Here is a 16,472-nt window from a genome sequence, read left to right on the forward strand (position 1 = left end):
GTCCGCACTTCCTATAAACCCGACTGATGGCCTAGTAATAATCTTGTTGCATCGCAAAGTCAAAACGTTTACACAAAACCTGTCTTTGTAAACATTTCTTTTAAAAGCTTTCTGGTAAGAGAAGTGCTTTAGGTGGAGTGTGATTTCACGCCGGCACAAATCCTAACCTTGATTTCCAATAGCAGAAAATGGACTGCCTTTGCTCGCACTCTGTGGTCACGCACTGCTGAGCTAATGGTTAACTGCCCTGTGCTGTACGGCAGAAAAACCCCAGATATGAGCAGCAGGCAGTTCGTTTAATCAGCACATTATTCACCCTAATCGTAGAGTAGTGAGGCTGGCTAAAGGCTGGAGGGGTAAATCGCCTACTTATCCACGCTGAAGAGAAGAAGAGAGGCACATGGGCCGCCCTCACACTGCTGAGCACAAGTCCACTCCTGAGAACTGCCTTTTAAACACTGCGATTGTGTTTAAAGACAACAAAGAGGATACTGATGATGACGATCAGGAACCCGATAGATAGATAGATAGATAGATAGATAGATAGATAGATAGATAGATAGATAGATAGATAGATAGATAGATAGATAGATAGATGAGCAGACACAGACAAGCAGATAGATAGATAGATAGATAGATAGATAGATAGATAGATAGATAGATACTTTTAATGAATATACAGACAGATAGATAGACAGACAGACAATTAGAGAAAGAGAGAGAGAGAGAGATAGATAGATAGATAGATAGATAGATAGATAGATAGATAGATAGATAGATAGATAGATGAGCAGACACAGACAAGCAGATAGATAGATAGATAGATAGATAGATAGATAGATAGATAGATAGATAGATAGATAGTATAAATTATTAATCCAAAAGTGAAATTGTGTGTGTGTGTGTGTGTGTGTGTGTGTGTGTGTGTGTGTGAGAGAGAGAGAGAGAGAGAGAGAGAGAGAGAGTATGTATAAGATTTGATTGTGTGGATTGGAAAAGCAAAAGCACAGATGGGGTCTCTAATGTCAATCCCGTCTGCAAACATGGTCATGTGAATCTGCCCTAGTGAAATTAGACACACACATACACAAGACATACACACACACACACACACACACAGATCCTAAACAGTACACGCAAGTATGCAGTCCATATTATAGAACAAGGCACTCACACATTAGTAATCTATGGGTTGCTTGTTGTACAAGAGAAAAGCTCAAGGGCACACACACACACACAGACACATGCGAAAACTCACAAAGAATTACACGTTGAAATGAATGTGTAAAAAAACAACAACAAAAAAACAGTTATATTAAGTAACAAGACCAGCGATTTTCTGAAACAGGGCTTTTTATTCACTTTTATTTGCTTCTTATTGATGGAGCCTCTGTGTCCCGATTCAGTGCACCCGATGCGCTGCACATTTCCTCCTCAAAACCCAGCCAATTCCGATCATTAAGTAATTATCGAGCCCTCGCTGAGCTGAATCAGCTGCGTTAGAGCTGAGAAAACACCGAACTGCGCGATTCGGGGGAAAAAAAGGAACAAATGTAATAACCAGACAATTAATTTTTACAACAAAAACGCTGATGGATTTTACAGATTTTATGCAGCAGCCGATTAAACAGAGCATTAACCCGAACGCTGGGGGAAAGTTTGGGGATATTTGTTTAAATATTGGGTAAAGTATGGCTAACAGGCTAGTTAGACTTTCTCACCATGTCCGTCCGAACATATGTGACGAAGGAACTTCTCAACACTTTTGTTTTCAACCTGCCTAAGACCTCCAATACCACCCTGTTGCTTCCTGTATCCAAACACCATTCAGTGGTGAATCGATGCCCCTCTAAATCCCATCGTTATGCCGCCACGGCTATAGAAACCCTCGATATTATAGAGTGACGCAGTAGAACGGAGCTCTGCATGACAGACAGAAATCTTATACAGCGAGAATGAATGTTATTACTAAAGCAAGAAACCCAATGAACCCAATTCAACAAGTCTCCTTTCACTGGAGCCGCAACTGCACCTCCTGCATACATCAGCTCCAACAGGAGCATCGATATTAACCTCATAAAATGGGTTTTATATATAAAAAACAAATATTCTGTGAATGTTTTCCTGAGGATTAAAAATGCAACAGGAAATAAAACAGAAAAGTATAAACGTTCCATGAAAAAGCGTAACAACTGGGTAAACTAACGACTATTAAATTCACACAAATATATTTGAGCTTGTGCAGTTTGCTACAGATGTGGGTTGCGGGCTCTGACTAGTGCGCTCTTTGACCGTCCAATCGGAAAAAGGGCGACAATGCTGATGTTATTGGACGCCTGCTAGATGGCCTCACTGACTGTTATAAAATTCTCTTTCGTCTGAGATGTTGTTCCACAAGGATGTTAGTATAGGTGTTCAATAGGGTTAATCTCTGGTCAAAGATCTTTCATTTTATCCCATGTAAAGCATATCCAAAAACGAATGCTCCTGCATCCAAAGACGTCCTACATAATCGTGGTGTGTAACTTTGTGGTAACATTATTGGAAAGAAGCACATATGGCTGGTGTCCCAATGCCTTCCATATGGTGTGTTCTGTATAATTGATGCAAGTACAAGTTTAAACAGATTTGCAGGTGTAAAAGACTTGTGGTGATGAACAAGACGAGGCGATGGGAGGATAATATTTACATATTCATTTGCGCAAATCGTTATATAAACATATTGCTTTTTTCGCTGCAAAGATCTCGTCACTCTGTTCATTCCCCAGAGTATATCTGGAGAACCGGGATAACATTTAGGTGCTTTTTAATGGAGTCTGACTCAGCATCGGGGAGGAGGAGGAGGAGGGGGGGAACATCTGGCTTTTTGGAGCTGATGTGCGGCGAAAGAAAGGAACGCTCCAAAAGGATGCTCGCGGTGCACAGACACAAAAGGCCATTCTGGAGTTGATGGACAATTTGTGAATGGCATTAAATCATCAGGGAGGGAAAGAGAGACAGACAGAAAAAAAAAAACCACTCAAGTCGCACCTATAAATTTCGACTTTCAAATGTCACATTTACATTTATTCTTTCGGTAAACGCTTTTTATCCGAGTGAAGTCGAACCGAGCTGAGCCGAATCGAATCAAATCAAGCGGCTGATGGATAACAACATTGCTTTAGGGCTTGACTGCGGCTTCAAGGCTCTTTGTCTTGGGACACAATATATGACTCGAATACAATATATCGACAAAAGTATGAGGACACCTAATCATAAGACTGGTTTATATGATAGGACTATGTAGTGTTCAAACCATCCTCTTTTTCATATATAGTGCCCATTCGCTCTTACAATAACCTCCACTCTTCTGGGAAGATGTTCCACTACATTCTGGAGTCATCTTCCAGCGATGTCTTTCCGCTCCAAACACCTTGAATGCTGCATCACCCGTGTGTTAAACTTCTCTGTGGCAGAATCGCCCGGTTTCATGCAGAATGTCACGTTTGCTCTTTGATCTAACTTGATGTTCGGATGAAATCGGCGACGTGGTCAGAATAGCACCAGTCAGTACCATTAGTCTGGAAACCTTTTGCTACCACCTCGTATGAGACTGCTTCTCCCTCCATTAGCAAAAACCGATCTTTGCTTCAATGTTTACTGGCCCTTGAGTAACCACAATTATTGGCTGAGGTCCCGAGTCATCCATTGAAATAACTTTGCAGTCATTCATACAATCACCAAATGACACTCCGGAACCCAAATCGTTTCCCTGTACACTTTACGTGTATCGGTGTGTCACCCGTCGCTCACGTTTACACCACTTCATTCCAAAAAGGCCATGCATATTCTAGCTCTTTCTGTCATCTTCGATTGTAGAAACTCCTGGAGCTTATCCAGTCCTGCCTCTGATTCCTGCTTGTTATCTCCTTATCTGACAGGGCTGGAGAGAACGCTTTTAAACGCTGTCGGCCCCTGCGCTCGGACGAGTCTGGAAATACCGCCAGCAATTCTACGCATCACATCACATTCTTTTCCCCTTGAGACAATCTCCATCCTCACCTCCACTCTATCCGGCCGAGATTAACTTTTATCACACAGCTCTTCTCTGGAGCTCTTCGTGCTTTTTTTGTTAGCGATTCTCAGATGACGTTTCTCTGCGTGGGCACGTAAAAACCTTATAACCCTTATTACAAATAGTGTAATGTTACCATCAAAACGCATCAGTACGTCCTAGGGGTGTAACGTTACACAAAATGACGTACCTCGGTTTTTAAGTCACGGTTCGGTTCAATTCCGTTACAGTTACGTAAACATAAAATTGCGTCGTTTTTTTTTCTTTTTAATAACACCGTTTGTAAAATGCCTGCTTGGTTAAATAATATATAAAATATTATTTTATAATATTTGATAGAAAAATCAATTAAATAAATGCAATGCACTTCATTATATTGAATAAATTGAATACATTTGCACAAATTAAATTGATTACCGTAATTTCCGGAATATTAAGCGCACCCATATATAAGCCGCACCCACTGAATTTGACAAAGATTTTTATTTTAAACATAAATAAGCCGCACCTGTCTATAAGCCGCAGTGGTGACAGTCTACACTGAAACTAATGAACTTTACACAGGCTTTAACGAAAGACAGTGTCTGTTACACGGTGTAACGGGTGAAATATGTTGTGGCTCCTTTAAGAGCAGAGCGGCATTTTGGGAATAGCCTGCCGCCGCATTTTTCCAGTATTACTGCATGTTTGGAGACCGAGGAATATGTCCTTATTATATTCTGATGCTCATTTCTAAGTTTCTTTGACTAACCCGTAACGCTGTTGCCAAGAAAAATAAAAAAGCACGAGTTTTGCAAACCTGTCTGTGCTTAATATGATTTCTGTTGCAACTGGAGTTAGCAAGCTATCCCTTCACCCAGACTCAACGTGTTACAACGGCTTGTATTTAAACAGTAGCCTACCAAGAAAGCCATTGTTCACTGTCTTCCTCCTTCCTTTCACAACTATTTCTCTCGAGAGTTTATCTTTTGGCATCGGCGTGCGTTTAAAAAAAAAAATTTTCTCCCGATGCCGTGCAGCTCAGAACACAGGTGAGGTGCGTTTTTTTCCGTTTCCGTTCGGAAATTTCATTGGTCTAATGTTTTGGGGTTCAGTTTTTTGCCTTGAAGTTTGTGAAACCTGGAAAAACCTAGGAAAAATATATAAATAAGCCGCTTTGTTGTTTATGTCGCGGGGTTCAAAACGTGGGGAAAAAGTAGCGGCTTATAGTCCGAAAAATACAGTAAATAAATGGAAAAATGGGATCAAATAGTTTTGTTAGACCCCATTTTGGTAATACATTTCCTCAATATGTAGAATTGTCAAAATTTTCTCCTTTTTAGAAACAAATTACAATTTGTAATTTGCTACAAATTGTATTTCTAGTGACACAAATCTAGTTTCAGTACCCCTCGCATTATTGTGTACGCCTCTGCTAGGCAAAGACAAATTTCAGGGATTCAGATTTGAACTATGTTCCATGTGTAAAAAAAATGTACACTGAATGTCCTGTACCGAACCTTTTAAACGAATACCTGTACCATTACACCCCTAATATGTACCAATATGGGGCGATATGACCAACAACATCATTCAACCACCAAAACTGTCGGCAATACTTTTCTTTGATTGAAGAGATGTTGGACTATTCCTAAGAGGGTCATGAGTTCAATTCCCAGCACCAGCCACTGCTGGGCCCTTGAGCAAAAGTCATTTAAAGTCAAGTCAAGTTTATTTCTATAGAGCTTTTCACAACAGACATTGTCTTAAAGCAGCTTTACAGAAATCAACAGTCAAGGTGAATGGTGTGTATTTATCTCTGATGAACAATGACTGTGGTGAAGGAAAAACTCCCTTAGATGTTATGAGGAAGGAACCTTGAGAGGAACCAGACTCAAAAGGGGAACCATACTCATTTGGGTGACATCAAGAGTTTGATCATAAATCTTTAAACACTACAGAACACTGGAGAGTGAGAACTAACATGAGCACTGGAGTGTAAGATTATAGGTAATGTTCTTTCCACAGTCTTATACAGTCATTGTGGTTATAAAACTAGGAGCTACTGAGCAACTCATAAAATAGCTCAACGGCCTTTAACCCTCACTTGTGTAAATGATATAAAACCAAATGCCGTGAACGTAAATGTATGCATGAAAGACAACCTCTCTCTGAGATACTTTTCTTTGATTGTAATAAAATTAATTTCCATACCAACGATATCTAAGGAAAGTCTAGCATATCTACTGTCATACATTACCCAACCTTTGTTCCTATTCTATACCTGCAGCATGCTCTAGCACTTGACCTGTTCCCTGCTCTCACTCCTGGCCTTCACGGGCATGTTCATTTACATCTAACTGTCAAAAATGTCAAAATTATGTTGAAGAAATGAGCAGCAATTTGCAATGATTTGGCATCTGATTTCAGGACTCCAGTTCAGTCCTACTTGTGATAGGAGCTTTCAGAGCCACATGGGAAGTGGTAGATCAGGGGTTAAGATGTTGGATTGCACCACCAAGCTGCCGCCGCTAGGCCCTTGAGCAACTCTCAATCGTTTACTTTTCGAAACGAGATAATTGCAAAAAATTCTGATAAGAACTTCTGCCAAAAGGCGTAAATGTAAATGCATACATGAAAAAAGACAATGTTCCTCTGGGATCCCGTCCCGTAATTATGTACACGAAGGGAATATTTACGCATTCCGACCTCCCTTGCGTTTCCCTCCTGCACTCTGATCTTTTCATCTGTTGCGAATTTGACAATCGCTCATCACGGCGTTGTTAAACAAAAACTCTAGTCTGCACTTGTTATGATATGGGGTACGGCGTATCCACATGACGGGCGGATGCCGCCTTAAGCCGTTTTTTCAAAGAAAACAAATGAAAGACGAGCGAACGATGAAGGATTCGATGGAAATAACGATCGACGAGGCTAACAGCAGCGGTTTCGGGACGTATCGAAACGCTGCAATTAGCTACGGTGTAACGGAAAAAATAAATAATCAAACAGCCAAATTGAAGCTCCGTTGTATTTCATCTTTCAATATAGGGAGTGACTGCAATCTGTGCTTGTTTAAAGCCAGACAGAAAGTCATACAGCCCGCCGGCTTCACAGCGGCGCTCCTCACAAGATGAGAGCCTTCGGGCGGCCGTTAGAAGTTCGACTGAAAAGATAAAATTAGGGCTGTCAATTAACACGAGGCTCAGGAGAAAAACATCCGAGAGAAAGTCACGAGTGGAATATTAAAGGGGAAAACAGGATGTGTGCATCCTGCAATATTTATCAGTTTGCTGGTAAATAACACTGAATTAGACGCTAAATAATAATATAAGTCAAATATTGACGGATATAATGCGCCGTTATCTTGCGAGCAGGTAAATAAGCTATCGGCAATCAAGGAGATGGATCCAAGTAGAAATGAAAAGAAATATACTGGAGAGTGGATCGATACGGATCATAACTGATAGTGATATTCAATCACACTGTCGAAGAAAATGTATTCAGTAAAATAAATTTTATAAATCTTCCCATTCTGGTAGATCAAATGTTTGTGGACACCCAACCATGTCCTATTTAAACATTTAATCTCCATTTGCTTTCATAAGATTGTCCACTCTTCCACTAGATTTTGGAGATTTGTGCTTGTTCATCCACAAGGATGTAAGTAAAGTCAGGTACTGATGTAGGTGAGGTGAGGAAGCCTGGGGTGCCATTCCAAATCCTCCAGCGTTATACCAGGAGATCTTTTACTCCAGTCCATGTAAAGCAGATCTTGATGGAGTTGACTTTGTGCAAAGGGAAATTGTCATGGTGGAACATGTTTGGGTCTCCTGGTTGAAGTGAAGGGAAAATCTCATGCTACAGCATTCAATGACGTTCTGTTAAATTGTGTGGTAACAGTTTGAAGCAGATCCACATATGGATAGAGAAGTCAGGTGTCCCAATACTTTTGGCGCAACAATGTATAAAAAGGTAGGTCTTAAGCCTTGATTTAAATTCAGTCAAAGTGGTGATGGTTCTGAGTGCAATAGGTAGGGAGTTCCATAGTGTTGGAACAATGACAGACAAGGATCTGCCACCCGCAGAGGATAGACGGTATCTAGGAATACATAAAAGTTCAGAATTTGAAGACCGAAGTGATCGTGGAGGAACATAGGATGGGGCATTTAGTGCCTTATAAGTGAGCAGTATGATTTTATATTTTATGCGAGATGAGACTGGAAGCCAGTGAAGATCAAATAATATAGGAGTAATGTGGGCAGATTTTTTATTAGAGGTTAACATTCTGGCAACCGAGTTTTGTATGTACTGTAAACGTGAGATTGAGTGAGCTGATAGACCAGAGAAGAGTGAATTGCAGTAATCGAGACGGGACGTAATCAGAGCATGCACTAATGTTTCGGCATCATTTCTGCAGATGAAAGGTCGCAGTTTGACAATGCGTTGCAGATGAAAAAAAGACGTTTTAGAGAGGCTGGGAACATGGGCATCAAAGAATAGTAAGGGGTCGAGTATGATACCTAAATTTCTAACAGTAGCTGAGGGGAAAATCGTAGTAGCATCCAGATCAAGACTAAAGTCCACAGAGTTGTTTTTTATTAGAGATGGGGGACCAGTTATCAGAATGTCGGTTTTACCCAGATTCAGGCTAAGAAAATTTGAGTGTAGCCATCGTTTTAACTCACTAACACAAGAGGAGAGTGAGGATTTTACATTAGGAGAATCTGGTTGACAAGCAGTATATAACTGAATATCATCAGCATAACAATGATAACTAAAACCATGTCTACGAATGATGTTGCCAAGCGGCTAAATGTACAGAATGAATAGTAGTGGGCCAAGAACAGAGCCCTGTGGGACACCCTGTTTAAGTAAGACAGTAGGAGATTTGGAATTGTGTATGGAGATGTGATATTGCCTGCCCGTGAGATAAGAGGAAAACCAGGATAATGCAGAGCCTGATATGCCAAACTCCGCTAAGCGGAAAGTAAGATCTTATGACAGACAGTAGCAAAGGCAGAGCTGAGGTCTAATAACAGAAGTATAGAGAGACTACCTGAGTCTCCAATGAGTAAAAGATCATTAACAACCTTTACTAGCGCAGTCTCCGTGCAATGCTGTTGGCGGAAGCCAGATTGAAAAATATTGAAGAGGTTGTTACCAGCTAGGAATGACTGCAGCTGAGAGGCCACAGCCTTTTCCATGATCTTCGATACAAATGGCAGGTTGGAAATAGGGCGGTAGTTGGATAAGTCTGCCGGGTCCAGATTAGTCTTTTTGAGTATGGGAGAAACAGCAGCAGTCTTAAGTGACACAGGTACAGTAGAGGCGATAAATGACATATTAATAAGGTGGGAGATGGGGGCAGAAATTGCCGATGTACAGTCTTTTAGCAGAAAAGTAGGTGCGGATTCAAGAGTGCATGATGGGGAGTGAGATTTTTGTATTAACTCAGTGATTAAAGAGGAATTGGTTAAGGCTAGGGTTGTCATAGAATTATTAGATTGAAATTTCATATGCACATCGGTAGTTGGTTCCTCACCAAATGTCGCATACAGAGTATCTAGCTTACCCTGGAAATGATTCAAGAAAGAGCAGCACATAATTCAGAGTCACTAAGGCTGTGCTTTGTTGCTTAAATCAGTTTATTAATTGTGCTAAATAATATTTTGGGCCTATTGCTTGCTTTGTTAATGATGCTGGAGATATGGGAAGAGCGGGCTGTATTTAAGGCCAATTTGTATTGCTGAAGGCATTTAGCGTTTATATGCCGTATATATGGCCAGTGGAACCAGTTTTCCTGAACAGACAGTCATGTTGTCTACATTTTACCTTCAAACCTCGAAGCTCTGCATTGAACCACGGGGAGGAATGAGACATAGGGACAGACCTATGCCACGCCCCTACAAAAAAACTGTCAACCTGGCCATGTGACATATCAAAATGCTCGTCTTGCTATGGAGAATCGAAGCTCGTGCTTTGCACCGACAATGGAGTGTGTCCGATGATGAATTTTGCACCATCAAGGAAATTTTTTGTGGGTTTTTTTTTGTGTGTTTGTCTGGGGTTTTTTTTGGCTGCACATTGAAACATTCTTTACTGCTTACTGGTAAATCAGTTTACAATGAACAGTGAAGGCAGTCTTCAAGTGAGACATTTAGCAGATTCCTCAAGTCTCCTTGTCAGATTTACGGCTGTCTGCTATTCGGGTGCACATGGGAGTTGGTCGGAAATCGCTTTACCTTTCTATTATGTTGCCAATCATCAGTCAAGTAATTATGTTCGTTCTGGCACTGTGATGATTTCTGTATGCTTGAATGGTCCGGAATGTATGATTACAGGGCATCTGTCTGTCCTTTAACACACACACACACACACACACACACAGACAGTACACACACCCACATACACACACACACACACACACACACACACACACACACACACACACACACCACACACACACACACACGCACACACACACACTTTCTTTCTTTCTTTCTTTCTTTCTTTCTTTCTTTCTTTCTTTCTTTCTTTCTTTCTTTCTTTCTTTCTTTCTTTCTTTTTCTTTCTTTTAATCTTTTACACACACACACACACCACACACACACACACTTTCTTTCTTTCTTTCTTTCTTTCTTTCTTTCTTTCTTTCTTTCTTTCTTTCTTTCTTTCTTTCTTTCTTTCCTTCTTTCCTTCTTTCTTTCTCTTTATTTCTTTTAATCTTTTACACACACACACACACACACACACACACACACACACACACACACACACACACATGCAGGAGCACTGTCAGGTTTGGGTCTCCTAGTTCAAGTGAAGGACTTTTTTATGCTACCACAGGAGAGAATATTGGACTTAATAGCAAATTTATGCTTTTCTTTACTCAAGTCTAAGAATCTCACCCTTTCTTCCTAACACAGATTATTTTAGTGATGTACTGCAGCTTTTTCGATCCATACATCACTCCCCATAAACGCCACAGATTTATGACCCTACTGCATTCGAGTGTTTTCCCCGAGTCGCATCGGCTCTGCTGTTCGTCTGTTCGCCGGCGTTTCTGTCCAAACTCTATGATTTACATTTGAGGTGTTATCAGGTCTGACACTCGCGACGGTGATCAGTGGCAATGAAAACGAAAGTGAATTACAGCAACACGCACAAACACGCACACATTCACACACAATACGCAAACCCAGCGAACTCACCGATAGGACAGGGTCCCTCAGACACCGCCAGGATCTCAGTCTGCTGTTTGCAGGCATCTCTCCGGAGCAAACACTCGTTGTTGTAGAACTTGTTATTAGAGCCACACACTGGGGCGTAGTCATTGTTGCACTGAACGAGAAGAAAAGAAAGGAGGAATATAAGGAAAAATGTTTTTCAACATACTATTGCATTATTCTGTTGTTGTTTTGTCTCAGGGCAACGCCTCATTCAGACTCCATCACCGTGTGCTACTAAACATCATTAGCATGTGCTAGTGGTATAGAACGTCATCAACATGCAGCATTAATCTAGATTCTCATCAGCATAATCTTGATATTGATCAAGAAAGTCATCTTCATGAGCTAGTGCTAGTGATCTAGAATTCCTTTAGCTTCTGATACCAATCTAGAACACCACAAGCACACGCCAGTGATCTAGAATGCTTCGGTGTGTGCTGGTGATCTAGAATTCCTTTAGCCTTTGCTACCGATCTAGAACACCAGAAGCAATGCGCTAGTGAGCTAGAATTCGTTTAGCTTTTGCTACCGGTCTAGAATGCCATAAGCATGTGCCAGTGATCTAGAATGCTTCGGCGTGTGCAAGCGATCTAAAATTCCTTTAGCATTTGCTACGGATCCAGAACGTCATAAACATGTGCTGTTAGTGTATGGAATCAGCATGCAGTAGTGATCTAGAACGGCGACAACATGTGGTGGAAATCTAGAACGTCTTCAGCTTGCGGCAGTGATCTAGAATGTCTTTAGCATGTGGAATCCGTGTAGAACATCATCATCATGTGCCATTAATATAGAACAACATCAGCATTTGCTAGTGATCTAGAATGCCATAAACATGTGCTAGTGATCTAGAATGTTTCAGCGTGTGCAAGTGATTTAAAATTCCTTTAGCATTTGCTACGGATCTAGAACGCCATAAACATGTGCTGTTAGTGTAGAATGCAATCAGCATTAGCAATTAGCAGTAGTGATCTAGAACAGCGACAACGTGTTAGAAATCTAGAACGTCTTCATGTGGAATTCATGTAGAACATTATCATCATGTGCTACTGGTATAGAACAACATCAGCATTTGCTAGTGATCTAGAACGTCATCAGCATATGCGGCTGATCTAGAACATCTTCCGCACGAGCTGTTGCCATAGAACTCCCGTCAGCATGACCTATTGATCTACAAAAGTCTTGAGGATGTGATAGTGATCTAGAATTTCTGTAGCATAACCTAAGGATTTTGAATGTCCTTGGCATTTGCTATTAGTACAGAATGCCATCAGCATGTTCTAGTGAGCTAGAATTTCTTTAGCATACCCTATTGATCTAGAACATCATCATGATCCTACCACATACCGCATCGATCAATTTGTCATTCCATATTGCATTTATATCGGCTAGCCAGTAAGACATAACTTCTAGAATTGTCCAGAATCTTTGCAGGCTCTTTTTGTTCGCAAGACTGGGACGATGGCCTGCTTTGAAAATCCCTCACAGTACGACAGAGGACCTTAGTTTAGAAGCCACGGCTGAAGAAATCGCGTCCCAGACGTTCCAGTCTTCCGTCTGGGACAGAACGAAACCTCCCATGTCCAATTTAATTTATAGAAGGCCATGAATAAGTGGATTTTTGTGCATTTTCTTTTCTTTTCCATAGGATCTAAAAATGAGGACAATCATGGACCTTGAGAAAACATCTGTATCTGTATCCACAAGCCAGGTTTCAGAAAAAAACAGAACATCTGAACAGGATTATGAGGGTACAAGCTTCGCGTTATCCAGCAACCATGAATCATGAAGTCTAGAGGGGATGAAGATTTTTATTTTTTAAATAAATAAATAAATAAATACAGAAAAAGTGGCCTACATCTCTCCCAGCTGATCTCTGCTGTGTTAGCGTTTTCTCTTTTTTAAAAAAGGAAACACATTCGGGTAAACACGAGCTAGCAAAAAAAAAAAAGAAGAAAAAAATAAGTTTGTACGAGGTGTGTGTGTGTGTGTGTGTGTGTGTGTAGAATGTAAATGAAGCCAGTGAAGCAGGACCCAAATATATCCTGGCAGCTTTGAACTTCCGAAGTTCCTCCCGTGACGAATGGAAGTCTAGGAAGTCCAGAGCGCTGAGATGAGAACCTCGAGATGATTCCGGACACTGAATCCATGTCATTAATAAAAAAAATGTAGATAGCTTTCAGTTTATGGTTTGACCAATCTATTGGTGTATCTTCTATAATGTATTTTTTCCAAACCTGATGCATTTGAGGACAAAAGTGAACGAGAGAAGGAGTCATTTGTTTTCTGCTCACTCGCTGTGCTGCACATAAAGTGGGTGGCCTTCAGGAAACTGGAGCAGATCCACACCTCGGGCAGGTATTCTGGGAGAATATGATAATGCCACACACGGGTCCACCTGGCTTGAGCGAGAGAGAGATCTATCTCTGTCCTCCACTGTGCACAAGGTGAAGAGGAGAGGTGGGAGTGATGTAGGGTAGCGCTGGACTGAATGCTTGCTGTTTGTATGAGCCATTGCGACTCATTAGCCGTTGTCCACTAATGAGTCATTATCAAATGATTCGTTCATTTTGAACGAGTCTTTAATATGACTCTGACAAAAGAGTCATCTCAAAGAGTGATTTGTTCCTTTTTTACTAGATGAGCGAAGCATCGCAAAATCTGCGTAGGTTATGTACAGACGAGTAGAATCCAGTAGTTAATCTTTCGACTCTTCTGGTCCGAGTCATTTGTTCTTTTGTCATTTGACTCCTATATATACGATACGCAGTGCGTTTCACAGAAAACAGAATTGAGTAGTTCATCTCTCGACCCTTTTGGTCCGAGTCGTTCGTTCTTGAATCACTTGACTCCCAAAGATGCTTCACAATATAATAGATCGTTTTTTGGTCCGAATCTTGACATTATTGTTACAATAATTATGGGAGTCATGTGACAAACGAGCTCAAGAAATGGACCAATAGAAATGAGAGGTGAGCTACTCATTCTGTGTATCATAATTTTGCCTTGAGTAGAAAGAGTCGTTCGTTCCTTTATCCTGTGACTCCTTTTTCTTTTTATAGGATCTATCTTTATAGGAGTACAATAATTATTTGAGTAAAGTTGTACATTAATAATTCTAACTATAAATATACTTTTGTACATTATGAATGTGTATGTGACATAAAATTGATTTGGTTAAATGATCATATTTACATTATTGGAACTATAGTCAAAGTAGGTGTATGCATTTCTGATCAAAGGAACGCAATGAACTGAACGACTCAACAAAAAGAGTCATTTAGATTCAAAGAACCGAGTCACTAAAATCATCCGATCTTCGCATCGCTATTATCTAGGGGTGGAAAAAAAAAAGGGGGGGGCAGACAAGAAAAGGGAAAAATAGGCCATGTCTATTGATTCTGTAGTCTGCTCCATGCCCAATGTTTTATCGTCTGCGAGGCTGTATAATGTAGAGGGAGAGAGGTCCGAGCCAAGGTTGGCAGTGTTGAAAGAGATCCGGCTCAATGCCCGATCGAGAGGTAGGGGTGGAAAAAAAAAAAAGAAAACCAGAACAAAAAAAAAATACAAAAAAAGATATAAGGGATGGATCGGTTTTGTTCATCTCAAAATAGCACCGGGATCGCATTAGAAATCTCATTAGGAAAATCTGTAAGGGGGAAAACTGATACGTTTCGAAGCAGTTTCCATTAATCTAAATTAAGAAGTGAGTACAGGAAATTCTTCGTGCTACCTCCTGAGGAAAAAAATGTATGAGGTAGGGGGTGGAGTTATAAAAAGAGACGGATATATACATAGATCGTGGGGGTAAAAAAAAGTGAGAACGAGAGGAAGCGGCAAGGTAGAGTGGAATTAACAAGGCCCTCGGTGAGAATCCAGCTGCAGTTTTATTACAGGAAATAAAGAGTGAAGAAGGAGGAGAAGTAAGAAAGGACTTGTCAGGCTTCGAAAATACACGCAGAGGAAGTGGTGGGGAGTGCGAGAGAGAAAGGGAAAAAAAAAGAGAGAGAGAGAGAAAACGAGAAGAATAGAAGGCCGAGATTGAGGCGGCGCCGTCACATGGCTTTCAAAGCCCCCTTCGTCGATGTCTTGTCGGTTCGGAGTTTTCAATCAGACTTGGCTTTTTTTTGTCCAGGCATGATGCAACAGTGCGAAAGATGCCCCGCACCCCAGGGTGTCTCGAGAGGCGCATGTTCTTCCCGAGCCCCTGCCATTCCCTCTTTTATACTCGCCCCCCTATGGCTATTAATATCGCCACCCTTTAAGGACTAGCTGAGCAGACGAAGGAGCTCTGCATCGCTGAAGGAACTGCTGAGCAGTCTGGAAAAACGCTATAGGAAGATAAGGAGACAATCGGTGATCTGTTTCCGAATAAATGCATCAATAGAGCGTAAATTATAAAAGCCAAGAGACACTGGGAAAGGAGATGTTGGGACTCTCGCTAGAGGTGTGTGGAGATGGTGGGTAGGGGGTATAGAGGAGTAGTTAGGACCTGTTCAGGCTGCTCAGATCAATGCAGAGAAGGATGAAAGGTGAATATACTGTAGAGACGGGAAAATGATCGGAGACACGTCTGGAAGTCTTATACAGATAAAAAGTTCTTCGTATAACAGCTAGCAGACTTTTTTCTGAGAATAAAAAGGAAGTAAAAAAACATGAAAATCTTTTCAAAGAGCTCTCTCTCTCTCTCTCTCTCTCTCTCTCTCTCTCATATATATATAATGTACCAGATAGATAGATAGATAGATAGATAGATAGATAGATAGATAGATAGAGTTGTATGCTGCTTTAGACAAGCTGATGCCTGTATATATAAAAATAAATTCAATAATAACTGTCTTTTTTTGCTGGTTTAGTCATGAAAAGAAGAAAAAGACTTCCCAAGTTTGAGTAAAAAGTAGCTAGGAATTGTTTTTATGTCTTATTTTATTATTAACATTATTAGTATATATTATTATATCAAATACCAACTTTAAATACAGTATTTTCTAAATTAGTTCAATTGCTAAGACATGTTTGGTGGGTTTTAGTCTTTTAGTATCAGTAATAATAGATACAATTTATAGGCAAACATTTGTGGACACCTGACCGTAAGATTTATGTTCTTTGCTCCACTAGAAGATGTTCTGCAATGGGCTTGTGAAGCACTTCGTTTAGTTAGTAAAGCCAGGTATTGATAAAGGTTGAAGTCAGAGCTCTATAGCAGG

The 16,472-nt window shown here is 40.6% G+C and overlaps 1 protein-coding gene across 3 annotated transcripts in view; it reads right to left on the minus strand.

Annotated features, from left to right (window-relative positions):
• Positions 1–16,472, minus strand: part of tmeff2a (transmembrane protein with EGF-like and two follistatin-like domains 2a) — a 94,740-nt gene that overhangs the window by 46,149 nt on the left and 32,119 nt on the right. For all 3 annotated transcript variants that reach the window (XR_006924967.1, XR_006924966.1, XM_046844122.1), the window contains exon 3: positions 11,248–11,377. Coding sequence is in view for 1 of the 3 variants with exons in the window: in XM_046844122.1 (XP_046700078.1) it covers positions 11,248–11,377 (130 nt within the window). In the remaining 2 variants the exon portion in view is untranslated. The remainder of the gene's footprint in view (positions 1–11,247; positions 11,378–16,472) is intronic.

Source organism: Silurus meridionalis, chromosome 3 (genome assembly GCF_014805685.1).
Source record: "Silurus meridionalis isolate SWU-2019-XX chromosome 3, ASM1480568v1, whole genome shotgun sequence".
In the NCBI taxonomy this organism is placed as follows: domain Eukaryota; kingdom Metazoa; phylum Chordata; class Actinopteri; order Siluriformes; family Siluridae; genus Silurus; species Silurus meridionalis.